Raw genomic sequence first — 22,057 nt, forward strand, 5'->3', positions numbered from 1 at the left:
ATAATTGTCAGATAGCCAAAATACTACTCAGCTAGATTAGATGCAAACTTTCATTATATTCTTAACCAAAAAAGAAAGGGGTATACCCATGTCTGGAAAAAAATACCTTCTTAATTTAACAAGCAATTACCTAAACACTAAAGCATGAAATTTTATGGGCCTCATTATTATCTTTATCCACAGTGTGTGTTTCTGAAAGTCATTAAATTAAATGGGTCTTTGGAAATGCTGGGTACTCTTTGACCTTTCATAGAAGGGAATTTTGTAAGTGAAATTAGGGCCTATTAGTAAAGCACCTAATTTTTTCTCGGTATTAACAGCCGTTTGATTTTCATTATGCCTATATTTTCCGGCAGAAGATAAAACCAAGTATTTCATTATTTTTAAGATGGTACACTTTAATCTTCTATTTAGAAATCCCAGTCAGTATTATTTCCTGCCTAATCTTCAGGACTCTCAATAAAACTTTTCTGGTCTGCATTACATTTCCTTACTATAAAAGCTCAGCAAAGGAAGACAGTACTCTAAATGGGGCAAGATGTAGCTTCAGAGAAAATTATTTAAATTCCCATCATAAAAGGAAAACGATGCCTACTCCTAAGGAATACTATAAAAGAGGCAAAAATCTTCAATTAACTACTCTAAAAATTATTAAAAGCTTAATTAAAGAGCCAAAATGGTTTTTTTCTTAATTTTTATTGGAGTATAGTTGCTTTATAATATTGTTAGTTTCTTGCAGTACAGCAAAGTGAATCAGTCATATGTATACATATATCCACTCTTTTTTCCATTTCCTTCCAATTTAGGTCATCACAGAGCATTGAGTTCCCTGTGCTATACAGTAGGTTCTCATTAGTTATCTGTTTTATACATAGTAGTGTATATATGTCGATCCCAATCTCCCAATTCATTCCAACCCCCTCTTCCTCCCTTGGTAAACATAAATTTGTTCTATACATCTGTGACTCTATTTCTGCTTTGCAATAAGTTCATCTCTACCATTTTTCAAGATTCCACATATAAGCAATATTATAAGATATTTGTTTTTCTCTTTCTGACTTACTTCACTCTGTATGACAGTTGCTAGGTCCATCCATGTTTCTGCAAATGAGACTATTTCACTCCTTTTTACAGCTGAGTAATATTCCATTGTATATATGTACTACATCTTCTTTACCCATTCCTCTGTCAATGGACATTTAGGTTGCTTCCATGTCCCGGCTACTGTAAATAGTGCCACAATGAACATCGGGGTGCATTGCATCCTTTCAAATTACAGTTTTCTCCTGATATATGCCTAGCAGTGGGATTGCTGGGTCATATGGTAGCTCTATTTTTAGTTTTTTAAGGAACCTCCATGCTCTTCTCATAGTGGCTGTACCAATTTACATTCTCACCAACAGTGTAGGAGTATTCCCTTTTCTCCACACCCTCTCCAGCATTTATTGTTTCTAGATTTTTTGATGATGGCTATTCTGACTGGTGTGGGGTGATACCTCATTGTAGTTTTGATTTGCATTTCTCTAATAATTAGTAATGTTGAGCATTTTTTCATGTGTTCGTTGGCCATCTGTATGTGTTCTTTGGAGAAGTGTCTATTTAGGTCTTCTGCCCATTTTTTCATTGGGTTGTTTTTTTTTATATTGAGCTTCATGAGCTGCTTGTATATTTTGGAGATTAATCCCTGGTCAGTTGCTTTGTTTGCAAATATTTTCACCCATTCTGAGGTTGTCTTTTCAATTTGTTTACGGTTTCCTTTGCTGGAAAAAGCTAAAGTTTCATTAGGTCCCATTTGTTTATTTTTGTTTTTATTTTCATTACTCTAGGAGGTGGGTCAAAAAAGATCTTGCTGTGATTTATGTCATAGAGTGTTCTGCCCATACTTTCCTCTAAGAGTTTTATAGTATCCAGCCTTACATTTAGGTGTTTAATCCATTTTGAGTTTATTTTTGTTTATGGTGTTAGGGAGTGTTCTAATTTCATTCTTTTACAGGTAGTTGTCCAATTTTCCCAGCAGCACTTATGGAACAGACTGTCTTTTCTCCATTGTATATTCTTGCCTCCTTAGTCATAGATTAGGTGGCCATACGTGCATGGGTTTATCTCTGAACTTTCTATTCTGTTCCATTGATCTATAATTCTGTTTCTGTGCCAGCACTATACTGTTTTGATTACTGTAGGTTTGTAGTATAGTCTGAAGTCCGAGAGCCTGATTTCCCCTAGCTCCATTTTTCTTTCTCAAGATTGCTTTCACTCTCTGGGGTCTTTTGGTCAAAGTGTAAAAAATTTTGTTCTAATTCTGTGAAAATTACCCTTGGTAATTTGATAGGGATTGCACTGAATCTTTAGATTGCTTTGGGTAGTACAGTCATTTTCACAATATTGATTCTTCCAATCCAAGAACATGTTATATTTCTCCAATTGTTTGTGGTATCTTTGATTTCTTTCACCAGTATTGTACAGTTTTCTGAGTAGAGGTCTTTTGCTTCCTTAGGTAAGTTTATTCCTCAGGATTTTATTCTTTTGATGTGATGGTAAATGGGATTGTTTCCTTAATCTCTCTTTCTGATCTTTCATTGTTAGTGTATATAAATGCAACATATTTCTGTGTATTAAAAAAAAAGTACACACTGCTATATTTAAAATGGATAACCAACAAGGACCTACTGCATAACATAGGGAACCCTGCTCAATATTATGTAACAACCTAAATGGGAAAAGAATTTGGAAAAGAATAGATACATGTATATGTATAACTGAATTACTTTGCTGTAAGCCTGAAACTGTCAACATTGTTAATCAACTATACTCCAATATAAAATAAAAAGTATTTTAAAAAACATATTTCTGTGTATTAATTTTGTAACCTGCAACTTTACCAAATTCTTTGATGAGCATTAGTAGTTTTCTGGTAGCATCTTTAGGATTTTCTATGTATAGTATCATGTCATCTGCAAACAGTAACAGTTTACTTCTTTTTTTCCAGTTTGGATTCCTTTTATTTCTTTTTCTTCTCCAACAGCCATGGCTAGGACTTCCAAAACTATGTTGAATAATACTGGTGAGAGTGGGCATCCTTGTCTTTTTCCTGATCTTAGAGGAAATGCTTTCAGCTTTTCACCATTGAGTATGATGTTAGCTGTAGGTTTGTCATATATGGCCTTTATTATGCTGAAATAGGTTCCATCTAAGCCCAATTTCTGGAGAGTTTTTATCATAAATGGGTGTTGAACTTTGTCAAAAGCTTTTTAAAGAGCCAAAGTGTTAATAGCACACATTCACATAAGTCCCTCCTATTTGCCAGGCACAGCTACAGGCCCTGGGGATATACTGAGCACAAGACAAGTCCCTATTATATGGAGTTCACAATGTAACAAAAATGTATACATTAGATAATTAGATGTAAAGGGCACAAATTTCGAGCTCCTTCATCTAATAACCTTATTAGGTTATCTTTAAAGATAACCTAGTAACTGGAAAGAGTAACCATACAAATAGAAGACTAAAACTTATAAATATATAAATCCTTCCCCCCAAAAAAGTATGTATGTATAAATATATGTGTACACACACACACATTCTTCCCAAATTGTTATAGATTCAACTCAATCTTAATTCTAATCCCACCCCTGTCTTTCTATAGAAATTGACAAAGTGATTCTTAAATTTGTATGAAAATGCAAAGGACCTAGGATAGTCAAACTGTCCTTAAAAAAGAAAAACAAAGCTGGAAGACTAACTCTATCTGACTTTAAGGACTTAATTAAACTTACAGTAATCAAGAGTGTGGTATTAGTATAAGGATAACAAATAGGTTAATGGAACAGTATAGAGTATAGAAATAGACCCACAATTACAGGGTCAATTGATTTTCAACAAAAATGCCAAAGAAATTCAATGAAGGATGAAAAATCTTATTAAGAATGGTGCTGGAACAATTGACTACTCCTACCGGAAAGAAAATTAACCTCTAGCTCATACCTCACACAGTATACAAAAATTAAAGCTAGATCACAGGCTGAAATACAAATTCTAAATCTGTAAAGGTTTTAGAAGAAAACAATATTTCTGTGACCTGGGAGTAGGCAATGGTATCTTAGCCAAAATATCAAAAGCAATATTATAAAAAAGATAAATTAGACTTCCTCAAAATTTAAAACTTCTGCTCACCCAAAGACACCATTAAGAAATTGAAGAATCAAGCCATAAACTGGAAGAAAATATTCACAATATTCTGACAAAGGATTTGTAACCAGAATATATAAAGAACTCTTACAACTCAAAAATAAGACAACTAATTCAACCAAAAACAGGCAAAAGATTTACACAGAAAGCAGGATCAATGAATGGCCAATAAGCACACACACACACACACACACACAAAATGTTCACAATATCATTAGTTATCAGGAAAATGTATATCAAAACTACAAGAAGCTGCTACCATACAACCATTAAAATGGCTGAAATTTAAAAGACTAACAAAACTCAATGTTGGTGACAATATGGAGCAATTGGAACTCTCATATATTGCTCTTGAGAATGTAAAATGACTCAACTTGAATGTCAGGAAATGGACTAGCAGTTTCTTATACATCTACCCTTCATAAATTCCATTCCTAAGTTTTTATCCAAAAGAAAGAAAGCACATCCTCACAAAAAGACTTGTACACAAATGTTCATAGCAGTATCATTCATAATAACCACAGTTGGAAACAACTCAATAGAAAAAGGGTAAACAAATTGTGGTATACACTACACAATAGAGTACTACTTAGCAATAAAAGGGAACAAATTATTGATAAATGCAAAAATCACATATAAATTTTACAGACTTTAGCTGAGTAGAAGATGTCAAAGACAAAGAAATGAATATTCTGTGATTCCAGTTATGAAGTTCTCAAACTGGCAAAGCTAATCTAAGGCGGAAAATAAAATCAGAACAGTGATTGCCAGGGGAGGGAATGACTGAGAAGGGACACAAAAGAAATTCCTGGATAGACAGAAATGTTCTATAGTAACATGAGTATGGAGGTTACAAGACTTCATCTGTTTGTCAAAATTATGTAGCTAAGACTTGTACATTTCAATTTATGTAAATTATAACACAAAAAAAGAACTGTAAAAAATAATATAATAAACAGGATGTGGGGTAGGGTGTGGGTGGAGATAGAAATAAGAATGGCAGAAAGTTGATAAGTGTTGAAACTGCTGACAGGCCCAAGAAGTTCATTATTTTATTTTGTTTACTTTCTATATGCTTGGTATTTGTTTAGAATTAAAAAGTTAAGAAGTTAAATATTTTTGGTTAAAATAACAATTGGTCTACATTTCAATATAAAAGTACAGTTATATTCTAATCTTCCAAGAAAGAATGTCAAACTCCTACTTATATCATTCCTCTCCAGTATCTAGTATGTATTGGGTTGGTCAAAAACTTCACTCAGGTTTTGCCATAAGATGTTCTGAACGAACTTTTTGGCCAATCCAATAATATATTTAATGTAACTATAAATCTTTTTAATAATGCTGTTTTTCCCTTAAAAACATCCATAAAGAAATTTTCCAAGCAGTTTTTTCCCAAACCTTTTTTTATCAAGATTTAATTGACATGTAACATTATATCAGTTTCAGGTGTACAACATACTGATTGGATGTATGTTTGTATATATTGCAAAATAATCACAAGTCTGGTTAACACCCATCACGAAACATACAGATACACCATACACCAAATTTTATATTTTAGAAGATAATCTACATTTGCAGCAAATATAGGGAAAGCCCCTGTTCTAAAATTGGCATTGCTTACAGCAGAGAAAAAGACAATTTCTTTTTTAATTATAGCAATTCAGATATTTTACAGTGAAATATTTTCCCTTTTCATCTCTTCCTTCATGCTTCATCATTGCTGAATTTCAAAAATAATGATATGATAATATTTTTTAAATCTAGGGATGACAGCCTTTAGAGATATTGATAATAATAGCTGACATTTTCACAGCACTTTGTGATTTACACAGCCCTTTAATATAGATTGTCTTATTTAGTTATCACATCACTCCCTAGGAGTTAATAATATTATGCATAATTATTCCCAGTATAACAATAAGGAAACTGAGTTAATAAGTAGCAGAATATTGGAAGCTAGGTATTTGAACTTTAAGTTCAGTACTCTTTCCATGGCAAATCTTCCCTAGATAAATAATAAGCTTACAGCTATATGATTTCACTGATTTTTCTAGATTCATCACTAAATGCTACCAGTTTAATCAAGATAATGTATAACACATCTGTAACCTGACTTTTTATGTATTAAATATTAATTATTATTAGAAAAGTATTTGACATCTACATTTATCTTGCTTTAAGAAACAGCCTTAATTCTAAAAAAGAAAACTTTAATGTAAATTCCTTAAAGGGAATCCCATGTTTATCACTAATTCCTACTGGGAAAATATCCTCACAAGTCAAATTGAAAAACCTGTGTGATGAAACTTACAATTTGGGGCAAACTTGTAGCATGACAGAGGTAGTTTTGGGAATTCTTTACAAAATTTCAGTCTCCATTTTCTGGGAATGTATCCACCAAAATTAGGCCACAGGGACATCCTTCATCAAAAGGGGCTGTGAAGCACAATTTGCTTAATATTCATTCAATGATATAAATATTAGGCATTTACTAAGGGTCAAGCAGCTTTCCTTCAAATTTTCCATGTCAGGTAGACTAAGCTAAATAAATATTTTCCTTTTCTAATTTGTATAAGTTTAATTATATCAAGTAAGATAGATTTGAGAGATACCATAAGCCCACTGAAACTAAAACTATATTTTAGTAAATACAGTAAATTTTAGAAACATTTAGTAATCTGATATTTTAGTAAACATGAACAAGAGACAGATTTCATTTGAGTGATATCTGTTTGAATCATGGTTTCTTTTAACATTAAGTTAATAATTTGCATGGGCAACAGTTTATATGGTTTTGATTATAGTTATTAAATATAATATTCAATAAACAACCAGTAATAAAAATGATCATTTCATAGCACTGGGGCAAAACTCATTGCAGAAAGAGGCTCTACCTATTCAAAAGAAATTAGCAAACTTAGGCAATAATTCAAAGGAGATCAGGAACTGAAACAGTATGCCAGGCAGCACTCTGAAAAATTTGCTGTGTCAAATTCCCAGTGCATCCATTAGGTGTGAGTGTCAGGGCCAAGAGTGCAAACCACTTCTGAGAAATGGAACTGAGGATAGAGAGGATGCTGGTTCTAGTACTATCATTCTGTGGATCATCATACACTTCCAACTAAAATGTAAAATCCCAAATAGTACATCCATAGATAATATGAAAGTTGTATAACTTGCAAAATACATTTCTGTAAGTGCACATAATAACTGAATAAAACAATCGTACAAATTATCATTTATTTACCACCACCTTTCAAAAGCAGAAGCTTATTTTAAATGTTTCCTTCACCTGGCAATACAGTCTCGTTTCTTTACATTAAAGTATTTTACAAAGATCTTAGAAATATTATGTTCCTTTATGGTAGTTCTGTTTATCTAATTTTTGTTTTAATATGATTCTTTAACAGAGAAAGCCCCTCTTCAAATGTTTAATAAAAATTAATGAACAAAGGATAAACTGTCTACTCCATATCTAAGCATTAATTTTTCACCTAACATTGTCTTAGATGAGTATGTTTACCCCAAGTCAACACATTCACATATTTGTCTTTGCCAGAATAACACTGCACATTTATCTAAGTTTGTTTGCCAAAACTTGCATGTCTTTCATTAATTTAGAAAGAAAGAAACATGCAGAGATATTTGGTTTCTGTTACGTTTCTCTTCTGTGCATAAATTCATGCTATGAAATTACAAAATAACAGCTCTCTTTGGGCAACTTTCAAATACTGAAATTGCTCTACTAAGAATACACTAGCTCCTTCCTTCCTCTAGCTTTCTATAATTTTATTATTATCTCAGAAATTAGCTTACCCTCATAGGGGAAGATTTCCACAAGCAATGATAAGACTATCAAAATACATAAGGAAGCGAATGTTACATAACAAATTAACAACCTCCTGCACAACCCCCTGCATTCCACTCTTGTTGGTGAATTACAGTTGTGAGTGTTCTGCTCATCTGTTCAATTAATTTGCTGGTGAAGCCTTTCATATTCTTTCCAACTAGAATTGACATATAATTCATTTCTCCAGAGTTAAAGCTCTGTTGCATTAACCACCATCCACCTATTAGCTAATTCAATGCCTTACTTTTATTTAGTCCAAAATTTTTTTTAAAAGTCATTAAAAAATAACATACTCAGCTGCTTGTTTATAGTGCTTCAATTCTTTCTTCAAAATTTTGTTCTCATTTTCTAAAAGCATATTCTGAGTGTAGACATCTGGAACATGCCCGCCACCTCTAAGTTCAGTTACTCCCTTCTGTATTAACTCATACCTAGGATAAAATCAAACAAAAGACTTTATATTGTTTCTTTCTACTACATTGGCTTAATTTATGTACATTTCAAAAAGTTAAATCACTTTTTAAAAATTTATTTATTTATTTATTTATTTATTTTTGGCTGCATCAGGTCTTCGTTGCTGCACATGGGCTTTCTCTAGTTGTGACAAGTGGGGGCTACTCTTCGTTGCGGTGCGCAGGCTTCTCATTGTGGTGGCTTCTCTTGCTGCTCTTGTTGCGGAACACAGGCTTTAGGCACGTGGGCTTCAGCAGTTGCGGTGCTTGGGCTTAGCTGCTCCACGGCATGTGGGATCTTCCTGGACCAGGGCTCGAACCCATGTCTCCTGCATTGGCAGGCGGACTCTTAACTACTGCATCACCAGGGAAGCCCAAAAAGTTAAGTCTTAGGGAATGTTTATAGTGATAAGTTGCAATATAATTTTTTAAATTTAAAATGTCAGTATTCATAAGATATTTTTAAAATAAAATATTAATGAATTGTTAAGTACTAATATCATCATGGTGCATAAAATATAACTGAACATCTCCTATGCTCCAGGCACTAGTCCAGACACTGGTGAAATTAACAAAAATGTCCAAGTCCTAATGGACTAATGGAGTTTCCGTTCTAATGTGGATGGTGATATATTCTATGAAGTAAAATAAAGCAAGATAAGAGAAACAGAGAGACTGAAGTAGAGAATGATGGGGGGTGTTTGTGAGATTTTTTATAAGGTGGCCAGAGAAAGTATAACTGACAAAGTGATATTTCAGCAGGAAACTGAAGGGAATGAGAGACTAAGCCATGTGGCTATGTGGGAGAGGAGCATTCTTGGCTGATAGAAAAGTAAATGTAAAGGCCCTGAGACAAGGAGGCGTTTGACAAATACAATACAAAGCAAAAAGCCAGTACATCTGTAGTATTTGGAAACGGAGCCAACTAAGTGAGTAGGAAAGAGAATGGTGAAAGATAAGTCAGGAAGACAGCAGGGAGCCAGAAAGAGGAATTTTACTCTGAATCAGAGCCATCAGAATGCTTTAAGAGACAAGTGACACTGATCAGATTTATGTTTTAAAAGGATTAGTCTGGAATCTGTTTGAAGAAACTGACTCTAGAGAAGCAAGAGTAGAACCAGAGAGTCTAGTTAGGAGGCTGCTGCAATAGTTCAGGAGAGAAAGATTGGTGGCTTAGACAAAGTTGGTAACAGTAAGGATTGTGAGGAATGGGTATCTTCTGGACATGCTGTAAAGATGGAGCCAACAGGATTCTCCTACAGATCAGATGTCAGGTGTTGGTTACAAAAGAAAAGTCAAGGATGACTCCAAGGATTTTGGCTGAGCAACAGACAGACATTTAGTGGGGACAAATGCAGTAGGAACTGGGTGCTTAGAGAAATCAAGGAACTGTTTCTATCCATGTTAAATGCAATATGTCTGCTGGGCAATTAAGTGAAAATGAACATTATAAGTACATGTCCAGAGTTCAGGGGAAAAGTTAGGACATGCAGTTTAAATCTGGGAATGATCAGTAAATAGATACACTTTCAAGTCACAAGATTGGATGAGGCCAGTTAGGAAGTGAATGTAAAGAGAGAAGTAAGGAAGACCTAGGACTATTTCAAGATTGGGAAGAGAAGGAAATACTACCAAATAGAGACTAAGAAAGAGAGGGGGCAGTGAAGTAGTGAAAGAATAGAAGAGTGCTTGGGTCAGGGACCAAGTGAAGAAAGTGTTGCAAGAAATAAGAAATGGGTAACAGTGACAAATGACGCAAGGAGACTGAATAGGAGTACTGAGGATCAATCACTGAATTTGGAAATGTGAAGTCACTGAAAAAAGTTTCAGTAGAGTCATGGAGGTGAAAGTGGAACTAGAGTAGGAATGAGAGAGTAGGAAATGAGGAAGTAGCAACAAACTCTTTCAAGGAGATAAGCTATAAAGCAGAGCCCAGGAAATCAAGATGAACCTAGAAGAGAAAGTGGAGTCCAGGGTGTTTTGTTTTCTTCTATTTTTTAATATATGACATATTATTGTACATCTCTATGCTTATGTGAGTGATTCAGCAGAGAAGGAAAAAGTTTACAGTGCAGGAAAGAGAGGGGACAATTGCAGGAGTCATGTGCTTGAGTAGGTGAGAGGAGCTGGGATCCAGTAGAGGAGAGCTGGCCTCAGCTGACAGCATATATGGCTCAGCCGCTGTGACAGGAGAGAGGGAGAATGCTGACAACAGAGGTGGCAGGTTGGTAGAGAGGAAGCAAGAGTTGTGGAACTTCCATTTTCTCAGTGAAATAAGAAGGAACATCAGAAAATCATTTATAAATCTGTAAATAAGTACAATTTTAATCATTATATGTAGCAATTAATAAAGTTAAATAAAAAACAACCAGAGCATAGAAAAACATTTCAAGTAATATAGTTATTAACAAAGAAATCCCTACAAAGCTTGCTATAGATGAGCTAAATATTAGTTTAAAAATGTTTAATTTTCAGCATTTTCATATTTTCAATCTTAACTTTATTAATATATTACACATTACTAGTCATATGTTTTGTGCTATATATATATCTTATCTGATACCAAAAAATAGCAAGAAAACCCCTGTAAAATATCCAAAAGTTTAAGATAATTGAATCAATATTAAATGATATTTGCCACAACTTACAAAACAACAAATAGATAATCATTTAAGCATAAAATCACTTTTCTATACATATTTGGAATGTGATTTATACTTATCTCAAAAGAGAAGACATAAGGATTGACTGAAGTATTGGACCATAAAGTTTTTCTGACCATAAAATTGGTTTTCAGCAACTTGCTTTATTTAATGCAGAAAAAAAATCACTAAAGAAATTATTTCAAGAAGAAAAAAAAGTGATATGAAGGCCACTAAAATAAATGCTATGTAAATAAATTAATATGTGGTAAAAGTTTTAACTGCACTACCCACGTTTGAGTAATTATGTATTATGCCAAATTTTATTGGCTAAAAGCAGCAATATTTACCCTTTTGTGAAAATTAAAGGAATATTATACTAATTTATAATTTCTTCTAAAATTAAGAAAAAATTAAAATAGCAATTAAATACTATAAATAATTGCACTATTACATTTGATGGCATTTTTACTACCATCCAACCTTCAGTAGAATGGTAGGAACAGAAGCCAAACTGGAGAGAACCAAAGATGTAAAAGAGTAAAGAAAGAAAGAAAATAGCCTGTTTTCAAAACACTTGGCTGTAAAGGGAAGAAGAGTTGGAGTGAGTTAGAGATAATAAGAGGAAGAGGCAAAGAGCAAGAATGTACATTTTGCTTGAGTCCTGACCTTGTTAACAGCCAGTAAAACAATCCAGTGGAGGAAAGGAGATGGTTGACATATGCTCCGTAAGGGTACATAAAATGCACTACCATAATTTCTCCATTTTAACCCTTTCTTTAATTTTGCCCCCAGGGAAATTATAATTGTCCACAGAGCACTTCTAAAGGGTCATAAAAATATCATTGACTAAACCCATAGTGCAGACTTTGTGTGGTTCATAGAATATTATGAATATGTATAATCTTTTCTGTGTGTGTTAACAGTCAGAAAATAAATATTTAGAATTTGGAGAAAAAAAAGAAGTTTCTGGGCCATATGGTCTCCGCTGTGACTAATTAACTTTGCCATTAAATGTAATAGTGTGAAAGCAACCAGAGACAAATAGACAATACCTAAAAGATAGGTCATGGCTGTGTTCCAATAAAATTTTATTTACCAAAACAGGAGGCATGTTAGATTTGGCCCCAGAGCCTTAGTTTGCTGACCCCAGATTCAATGGATTTACTGCAATTACTGTTTGAGGAATGAAGGAACATAAGCCAAATTTCACTGCCCAGGTTTTTTGGTTTGGGGAGTTTTTGTTTGATTTTTGTGGGTTTTTTTTTTTTTTTTTTTTTACAAACCAACAATAGAGAAACCTTGCTTCACCCCTTTTGTAAAATTAAATGAATTTACAGCAATGATATATTACAAGTGTTTTTCTCTATAATAAGAAATTATAAAAATAATATATATGGGCTTCCCTGGTGGAGCAGTGGTTGGGAGTCCGCCTGCCGATGCAGGGGACACAGGTTTGTGCCCCGGTCCGGGAAGATCCCACATGCTGCGGAGCGGCTGTGCCCTGTGAGCCATGGCCACTGAGCCTGCGCGTCCGGAGCCTGTGCTTCTCAACGGGAGAGGCCACAGCAGCGAGAGACCCACGTACCGCAAAAAATAATAATTATATATATATATATATATATATATATATAAAATATTCCTACAGTCTTACTATGCATAATAAGTAAAAGTTTCTGATCAAAGTAAAAAATGTTTCATTTGAAATAAAAATATCCAATACAGTATAATCTCATTACAAATAATTTGTAATCTCATTACAAACTGGTGGCTAGGGATAAGAATAAAATAATTTGAACCACAGTATTACTAAGCCCATATAATGAAGAGTTATTTATACAAATTTTACATTATGATTACAATATTATGCTAAATGTAATGCTTACTTAGGGGTTCTATAAATCTTAATACTATTGTACTTTTCTGAAATTTCATCTCAATTCAAATTGCTAAATCTAAAAGGATAATATGGCAACAAGCACCTAATTAAGAGCATACTTGGTTCCAGATTTCTCCAAGGGGATCATTTCATACTTTGGACTGGCCAAACATGTAAGCACTACATGTCCTAACACATATCTTTAGAAGAAAAAAAGGAAACTGAACCACATTAATCTTTCATTAGTACTGCAAATTAACCATCTACCTACTTTTATAAAAATGTATTTTCTAATACATTTGTAATTATTTCTTAGGGACATTTTTATAAAAATCATTCACACAACTTCCAGATTTAATAGGAAGAGTATTATTTTTGTACCATCAAACTTGTTCTTTTTCCTAAACTGTATTAATCAAAAATGGTTCTCCTAGTTAAATTTATTAACATTAGACATGCAATTTAAAATAATGAAACTGATTTCTTTTATGTGCATGGTCTCTGTAGATGAGAACGAAAAAAAGCAGAATATAAAAATTAAATCGAAGTTGGATTAGTAGAAATTACAAATTGCACCTATATTTAAAATTAGGATTGAACTCCAAAACACTATAAACAACTTTATATACCATACTATTCCTTCTTTCTATAATATCAATGGCTTTTAAAAATCAAACATTTTATTATCCAATTATTTAATAATATTTTGTTAACAAGTGTTAGGACTCTGAAAATGTGTCTGGTGACATTACCACTACGGCAAAGGAATAAAGACAGTATGCCTGCTGATTTTCATAACCAATAAGTTATTAAATTTTCAATTATAACAAGAAAAAGGTATCATTTGACAATGTAATTCCACTTACTTCTAAATGAAGGGATATTTGTAGAAAAAAAATTAGTTGTGTGAGTAGAGAAAAGCAGGCCATTACACTCTAAGTAAAACAAGCAAAGTAGTACTGTTAGTAGGATGTCTTAATACAGGAAATTATACCCTTATAATTATTCAAAAGACATTTAAAAAATATTTTGTCAAATAGCTTCATATTATATAACTACAGGAGACATTCCATTTTATTGATTCTTGAAAATCACCTAAATTTATATATCTAGAAAAGATATTAAAAATTTCTTTGAAATTGATATCCTGATTGTGTGTGTATGTGTGTTGTGGTTTCAGTGGTGGTGATGAAAAAAGTTTCTATCCAGTTCATTCATTTTACATAAGCCGAGTCACTCAAAGTCTTTTAAGATGATTAAAAGTACACATGTTAAATAATGTTAGTATTTCTAGAGAACTATTTACTTAATTGTTTACCATTCAGACTGAAAGCAATCAAGAGTTCTAGTCATTCCCATTTTGATCAGGAAATTGCAGAGAAAGCCTTCTATTGCTTCAGGTACTGCATGCTTTGAAGAAAGGACTGTTTTCTGCTCCTAAAATTTAAATGTGTAATTACTTATTTTGAAAATATCAAAGCTTTGATTAATTGTACACATAGGCCTTACATTCATTCATTCATTCATTCATTCACTTTTTAAAGAATTTTGTTGACTATTATGTCCAGGAACTATTTTAATCACTAGGGATAAAGCAGTGATGAAAACAGACAAGACTCAGTCCTCATAACTAATAGTCAAGAATATGGGGACAGAAAATGAATAACTAAATTAAAAATATATAGTATGGTAGATGGTACTAAGTGCCTGGGGGTACAGACAGAGGGTTGAAGCGAGGGAAAGCCAGGTAGGGAGCAGATATGTGTGTAGAGCTGGGCTGCTATGTACATAGGGTGATGAAGGAAGATTTCATTGAGAAAGCGGCATCTGAACATAAATCTAGAGAAGAGGTAGAGTCACGTTCCAGATACAGCATTAGCAAGTACAAAGGCAGGCAAGACTGTGATTGGATTGTTTGAAAAACAACAAGGAGGTCACCTTGCCCTAACAATAGTATATAACAAATTAAATATACATATATGTATAGATCATTTAATTATTTTAATTATTATCATTATAAAAAGAAATGTGGTTTGGGTGCCTTGATTTCTAGAAACACTATGGAAGAAATTATGTGCAATAGAGGGCTCTTGTACTATTATTTCATAATGGAAATAAATAAGTCTATCAACTAGAGTTGATAGAGTTTATGAGAACCCCACCATGCCCACTTATTTACATATTGTCTATGGCTGTTTTTGCACTACAGTTGAGCAGTTGCAACAGAGACCTTATGCCCTTCAAAACACAAAATATTTTCTATGTGACCCTTGTGAGAACAAGTTTAGAGATCCTTAAACTAGAGAAATGGAGATATTTCAGCAAGTGAGATATGAAAGTAGGACAGTCATAACAACTACCATATCACATATCACTGTATAAAATAAACCAAGTAATGGGTAGATTCTTAATATCAACAGCATCATTGTCTCCAGAGTACATTCATTTTCTTCTCATTGGTAAGAACTCAGTAATCTCACAGCAGAATATTTGGATAGTCAGATCTATTTTCACCTATAGAAACCCAGCAATGGACTTTCCTTCCTACTTCCCCTTCCCAACTTGGTAATGGTTATAGACCAGGTTACAAAGAATGCACACAATGGTTACACAGAAATGCACTGAAGAAAGAAAATCTTTCTTGCTACAAAAAGTCCTTTAAAAGTTCTATAAATACTTTAATACTGATGTTAATTACTAGTGGCTATTATGACAATCAAAATAGTGATGAGTTTAAGCAAATTTAGGGGGCTACAGAAAATTCCTGGCAAATGATGGGGTTTTAAAAGTTTTTTTAAAGCTCATGCAGAATAACTTCTCTTTCCTAAGATCATTAAAAAAGATATCATATAACAATGATGATTATGTGTAGGACCCTATATCAAACATCATGGGAGATGCCAAAGTAGCAAGAGTACAGCACGCCTGTCATCCATCAAGTTGTTGAATTGTGGTAGAAGATTTTATATTTATAACTGTTAAGTAAGGACATAATATAGCTCAAAGCAAGCATTCATTATACTTAATAAATGCTACCTTTGATTTTGGGTCAGTAAATTTGAACATGATATTTTAAGATGAGAAGGATGATAGTTGAAGGAATCAGGAACGTAGGAGAAAAGGGAAGACAGACTGTACCTACTCTAGTTTCTAAAGATGCCTATGGACTGCTTGCTTACAAGATGCTTGTGTGTATGGTTGCAACACATAAGATTCCTGCCTTCTCAAATAAATGTTTTCTCTTCCTGAACACATCTTACATACACACCTTGAAACATCCAAAACAGAAATCCAACCACTTTAAACTGCCATAGTTCTTACTTATACATTGAGATTTATAATCCTGACAATATATTTATGTATCTAATCTATAGTCCTTCAGCATTATACACCACACACACACACACGTTCCAAGCTGTAATGTGATCATAAATGTCTCTTTTATCTTTATAAATAATATTAACTTAATATATATATGCTGAATATCACCCATATGCCAGGCACTGTGTGAAAAGTGCAAGGAATTAAATATGAATAAGACACCGTCCCTGTCTCAAGGAATTGAAAGACCAGTTGAGTAAAAAACAAAACATATAAACAAATAACAGTATAGAAGCTCTACTATTTGTGATTAGTTTTGATTATAAAAGCCTATTTATAAGTCTACACAGAACATCATACATACAGCCAATAGGTACATTTATGTAATTTTAAGTTGCATTTTTATCTCAATTATACAATATATACAACTCTCATTACAGCTTTAAAACTAATTTAATGATCGTGTTAATAAAGCACCTCAGAATAAGGACCAAAAGAGCCAAGGCTCTAAAAACTAGCAAATATGCCTCACTTTACAAAATGCTGAATTATTAAAAAATCCATCCACATGTGACCCAGAAATCTGTTGGAGACAAAAGTGGCTCTAGCATGTTGCTTAGTTTTTTCTATGAAAGTTATAAAGGTGAAATTTTCTAATTAGAGAGGTTTCTAAATAGTGTCTCGTGTGAAAAAAATAGAGATCTTCTTGGTAAAGTGATAAAGGTGGAAAGTATTTCACTTGCCTTGGGTAGGTAAAAGAAGGCTTTGTTAAGAAAGACTCTTAAGTTGGAATTTATAGAAGAAGAGGAAGTTCAATGGGTGAAGAAGGATGGAAGGAAATTCAATGCAAGAAAAACATCAGAGGCAAAGACAAGGAATGAGAGTTCAGTCCATTCAAGCTCAAGGTCTTATGGAGAAAGGACCAAAGAGAAAGTTGGAAAGCCAGACAGAAAGCACATCAAGAAGGTCAAGGCAGACGGAAGGATGGAGACATTGCTGATTTAAGTAGAGGAGTGATAAATTCAAATTTGTGTTTAAAACCTCCTTTACATGCAAGTAGAAGGAGGCGCAGTATCAGCAGCATGACAGTAGCTCTGATGAGAGAAGACAGAAGGTGAATCTGAGACGAACTAAGTAAGGGATGAAAGCGAAGAGAAGGATATGAGATATGTTGAGAACAAAATCAGAGAGGACTTAAGAATTAATTAAATGTTGAATACCAAAAAATTACTGGACCATATATCAAAACTGTCTTGATATAGTTTGAACTATTCCACTCAGTGAGTTTCTTTGAAAACTGTTTTTTTGACTCCTGAGAATCAACTCTTTAATTCAAATTAAGTCAAAGATACTAGTTTGAAGAATCTATAGGCAAGGCTCGGGGTACAAGTAGCCTGGTTCTTTAACTGAAATTAAATGTGTACATCAAGGGACTAGGAACTCAATAATGACAAACAGCTCTTTTTATTGTGATTTAATCATTGAACATATAAAAGTAATGAAAATTATTTTATGTATTTATTTCATTAGCATATATGATATGTAAGATTTAAAATGAACTTTAATGAAACCAAAGTCTAAAGAAAAGGAGACCTTCAAGATGGCAGAAGAGTAAGACGTGGAGATCACCTTCCTCCCCACAAATACATCAGAAATACATATACATGTGCAACAACTCCTACAGAGCACCTACTGAATGCTGGCAGAAGACCTCAGACCTCCCAAAAGGCAAGAAACTCCCCACGGACCTGGGTAGGGCAAAAGAAAAAAGAATAAACAGAGACAAAAGAATAGGGATGGGACCCGCACCAGTGGGAGGGAGCTGTGAAGGAGGAGACGTTTCCACACACTAGGAAGCCCCTAAACTGGTGGGGACGGGAGGTGGCGGGGCTGGGGGAGCTTTGGGGCCACTGAGGAGAGCGCAGCAACAGGGGTGCGGAGGGCAAAGCCGGGAGATTCCCGCACAGAGGATCGGTGCCTACCAGCAATCACCAGCCCAAGAGGCTTGTCTCCTCACCCGCCAGGGCGGGCGGGGGCTGGGAGCTGAGGCTCAGGCTTCAGAGATCGGATCCCAGGGAGAGGACTGGGGTTGGCTGCGTGAACACAGCCTGAAGGGGCTACTGCGCCACAGCTAGCCAGGAGGGAGTCCGGGAAAAACTCTGGAACTGCCTAAGAGGCAAGAGACCATTGTTTCGGGGTACGTGAGGAGAGGGGATTCAGAGCACCGCCTAAATGAGATCCAGAGACGGGCGTGAGCCGCGGCTATCAGCACGGACCCCAGAGACGGGCATGAGACACTAAGGCTGCTGCTGCCACCACCAAGAAGCCTGTGTGCGAGCACAGGTCACTATCCACACCTCCCCTCCAAGGAGCGTGTGCAGCCCGCCACTGCCAGGGTCCCATGATCCAGGGACAACTTCCCTGGGAGCACACACAGCACCTCGGGCTGGTGCAACGTCACACTGGCCTCTGCCGCCGCAGGCTCGCCCCGCATCCATACCCCTGCCTCCCCCACCCCCAGCCTGAGTGAGCCAGAACCCCCGAATCAGCGGCTCCTTTAACCCTGTCCTGTCTGAGCGGGAACAAACGCCCTCAGGTTACCTACACACGGAGGCAAGGCCAAATCCAAAGCTGAACCCCAGGAGCTGTGCGAACAAAGAAGAGAAAGGGAAATTTCTCCCAGAAGCCTCAGGAGCAGCGGATTAAATCTCCACAATCAACGTGATATACCCTGCATCTGTGGAATACCTGAATAGACAAGGAATCATCCCAAAATTGAGGCGGTGGCCTTTGGGAGCAACAATGTTTTGGGGTTTTTTTCCTTTTTCTCTTTTTGTGACTGTGTATGTTTCTTTGTTTGATTTTGTCTATAGCTTTGTTTTTACCATTTGCCCTAGGGTTCTATCTTTTTTTTTTTTTTTTAGTATAGTTTTTAGCACTTGTTATCATTGGTAGATTTTGTTTTGGTTTGGTTGCTCTCTTCTTTCTTTCTTTCCTATTCTTTTTCTTTTTTTAATTACTTTTAAAATTTCCTTTATTCTCAATATTTATTATTTTTAAAACTCTATTTTATTTTTTTCTTTCTTTCTTTCCTTTATTCTCCCGTTTCTTCTAAGCCATGTAGCTGACAGGGTCTCGGTGTTCCAGCCAGGTATCAGGCCTGTGCCTCTGAGGTGGGAAAGCCGAGTTCAGGACATTGATCCACCGGAGACCTCCTGGCCCCATGTAATATCAAACAGCAGAAGCTCTCCCAGAGATCTCCATCTCAATGTTAAGACCCAGCTCCACTCAACGACCAGCAAGCTACAGTGCTGGACACCCTATGCCAAACAAATAGCAAGACAGGAACACAACCCCACCCATTAGCAGAGAGGCTGCTGAAAATCATAATGTCACAAACATCCCAAAACACACCAACAGGCATAGTTCTGCCCACCAGAAAGACAAGATCCAGCCTCATCCACCAGAACACAGGCACTAGTCCCCTCCACCAGGAAGCCTACACAACCCACTGAACCAACCTTAGCCATGGGGGGCAGACACCAAAAACAATGGGGACTACGAACCTGCTGCCTGTGGAAAGGAGACCCCTAACACAGTAAGTTAAGCAAAATGAGAAGACAGAGAAACACACAGCAGATGAAGGAGCAAGGTAAAAACACACCAGACCAAACAAATGAAGAGGACATAGGCAGTCTACCTGAAAAAGAATACAGAGTAATGATAGTAAAGGTGATCCAAAATGTTGGAAATAGAATGAAGAAAATACAAAAAACATTTCATAAGGACCTGGAAGAACTAAAGAACAAACAAACAATGATGAACAACACAGTGAATGAAATTAAAAATTCTCAGGAAGGAATCGATAGCAGAAAACCTGAGGCAGAAGAACGGATAAGGGACCTGGAAGATAAAATAGTGGAAATAACTACTGCAGAGCAGAATAAAGAATGAAGGGAATTGAGGACAGTCTCAGAGAAATCTGGGACAACATTAAACACACCAAGATTCAAATTACAGGGGTCCCAGAAGAAGTGAAAAAGAAAGGGACTGAGAAAATAGTTGAAGAAATTATAGTTGAAAGCTTCCCTAATATGGGAAAGGAAATAGTCAATCAACTCCAGGAAGTGCAGAGAGTCCCATATAGGATAAAAACAAGGAAAAACATGCCAAGACACATATTAATCAAACTATCAAAACATAAATACAAAGAATATTAAAAGCAGCAAGGGAAAAACAACATATATCATACAAGGGAATCCCCATAAGGTTAACAGCTGATCTTTCAGCAGAAACTCTGCAAGGCAGAAGGGTGTGGCAGGACATATTTTAAGTGATGAAAGGGAAAAACTACAACCAAGATTACTCTACCCAGAAAGGATCTTATTCAGATTTGACAGAGAAATTAAAACCTTTACAGACAAGCAAAAGGTAATAGAATTCAGCATCACCAAACCAGCTTTACAACAAATGCTAAAGAAACTTCTCTATGCAGGAAACACAAGAGAAGAAAAGACCTACAATAACAAACCCAAAACAATTAAGAAAATGGTAATAGGAACGTACATATTGATAACAACCTTAAATGTAAATGGATTAAATGCTCCAACCAAAAGACATAGACTGGCTGAATGGATATAAAAACAAGACCCGTATATATGCTGTCTACAAAAGACCCACTTCAGACCCAGGGACACATACAGACTGAAAGTGAGGGGATGGGAAAAGATATTCCATGCAAATGGAAAGCAAAAGAAAGCTGGAGTAGAGTAGCAATTCTCATATCAGACAAAATAGACTTTAAAATAAAGACTATTACAAGAGACAAAGAAGGACACTACATAATGATCAAGGCATCAAACCAAGAAGAAGATATAACAATTGTAAATATCTATGCACCCAACATAGGAGCACCTCAATACATAAGGCAAATGCTAACAGCCATAAAAGGGGAAATGGACATTAACACAGTCATAGTAGGGAACTTTAACACCCCACTTTCATCAGGGAACAGATCATCCAAACTGAAAATAAAAAAGGAAACACAAGCTTTAAATGACACATTAAACAAGAGGGACTTAATTGATATTTATAAGACATTCCATGCAAAAACAACAGAATACAGTTTCTTCTCAAGTGCTCATGGAACATTCTCCAGGATAGATCATATCTTGGGTCACAAATCAAGCCTTGGTAAATTTAAGAAAATTGAAATCATATCAAGTATCTTTTCTGACAACAACGTTATGAGACTAGATATCAATTACAAGAAAAAATCTGTAAAAAATACAAACACATGGAGGCTAAACAATACACTACTTAATAACCAAGAGATCACTGAAGAAATCAAAAAGGAAGTCAAAAAATACCTGGAAACAAATGACAATGAAAACATGACGACACAAAACCTATGGGATGCAGCAAAAGCAGTTCTAAGAGGGAAGTTTATAGCAATAAAATCCTACCTCAAGAAACAAGAAACATATCAAATGAACAAGCTAACCTTATACCTAAAGCAATTAGAGAAAGAAGAACAAAAAACCCCCAAAGTTAGCAGAAGGAAAGAAATCATAAGATCAGATCAGAAATAAATGAAAATGAAATGACGGAAACAGTAGCCAAGATCAATAAAACTAAAAGCTGGTTCTTTGAGAAGATAAACAAAATTGATAAACCACTAGCCAGACTCATCAAGAAAAAAAGGGAGAAGACTCAAATCAAC

At 35.1% G+C, this 22,057-nt stretch overlaps 1 protein-coding gene across 2 annotated transcripts in view; it reads right to left on the minus strand.

Annotated features, from left to right (window-relative positions):
* Positions 1-22,057, minus strand: part of SPAG16 (sperm associated antigen 16) — a 63,061-nt gene that overhangs the window by 26,049 nt on the left and 14,955 nt on the right. The window contains exons 4-5 of one of the 2 annotated variants that reach the window (XM_069540818.1): positions 14,333-14,451; positions 8,335-8,472 (exon numbers count right to left, since the gene is read on the minus strand). In XM_069540818.1, the coding sequence (XP_069396919.1) occupies positions 8,335-8,472; positions 14,333-14,451 (257 nt within the window). Of the gene's footprint in view, positions 1-7,309; positions 8,473-14,332; positions 14,452-22,057 lie in introns of those variants that run through there. The other variant, XM_060015554.2, reaches the window with a different exon arrangement.

Source organism: Delphinus delphis, chromosome 7, assembly GCF_949987515.2.
Source record: "Delphinus delphis chromosome 7, mDelDel1.2, whole genome shotgun sequence".
Lineage (NCBI taxonomy): Eukaryota > Metazoa > Chordata > Mammalia > Artiodactyla > Delphinidae > Delphinus > Delphinus delphis.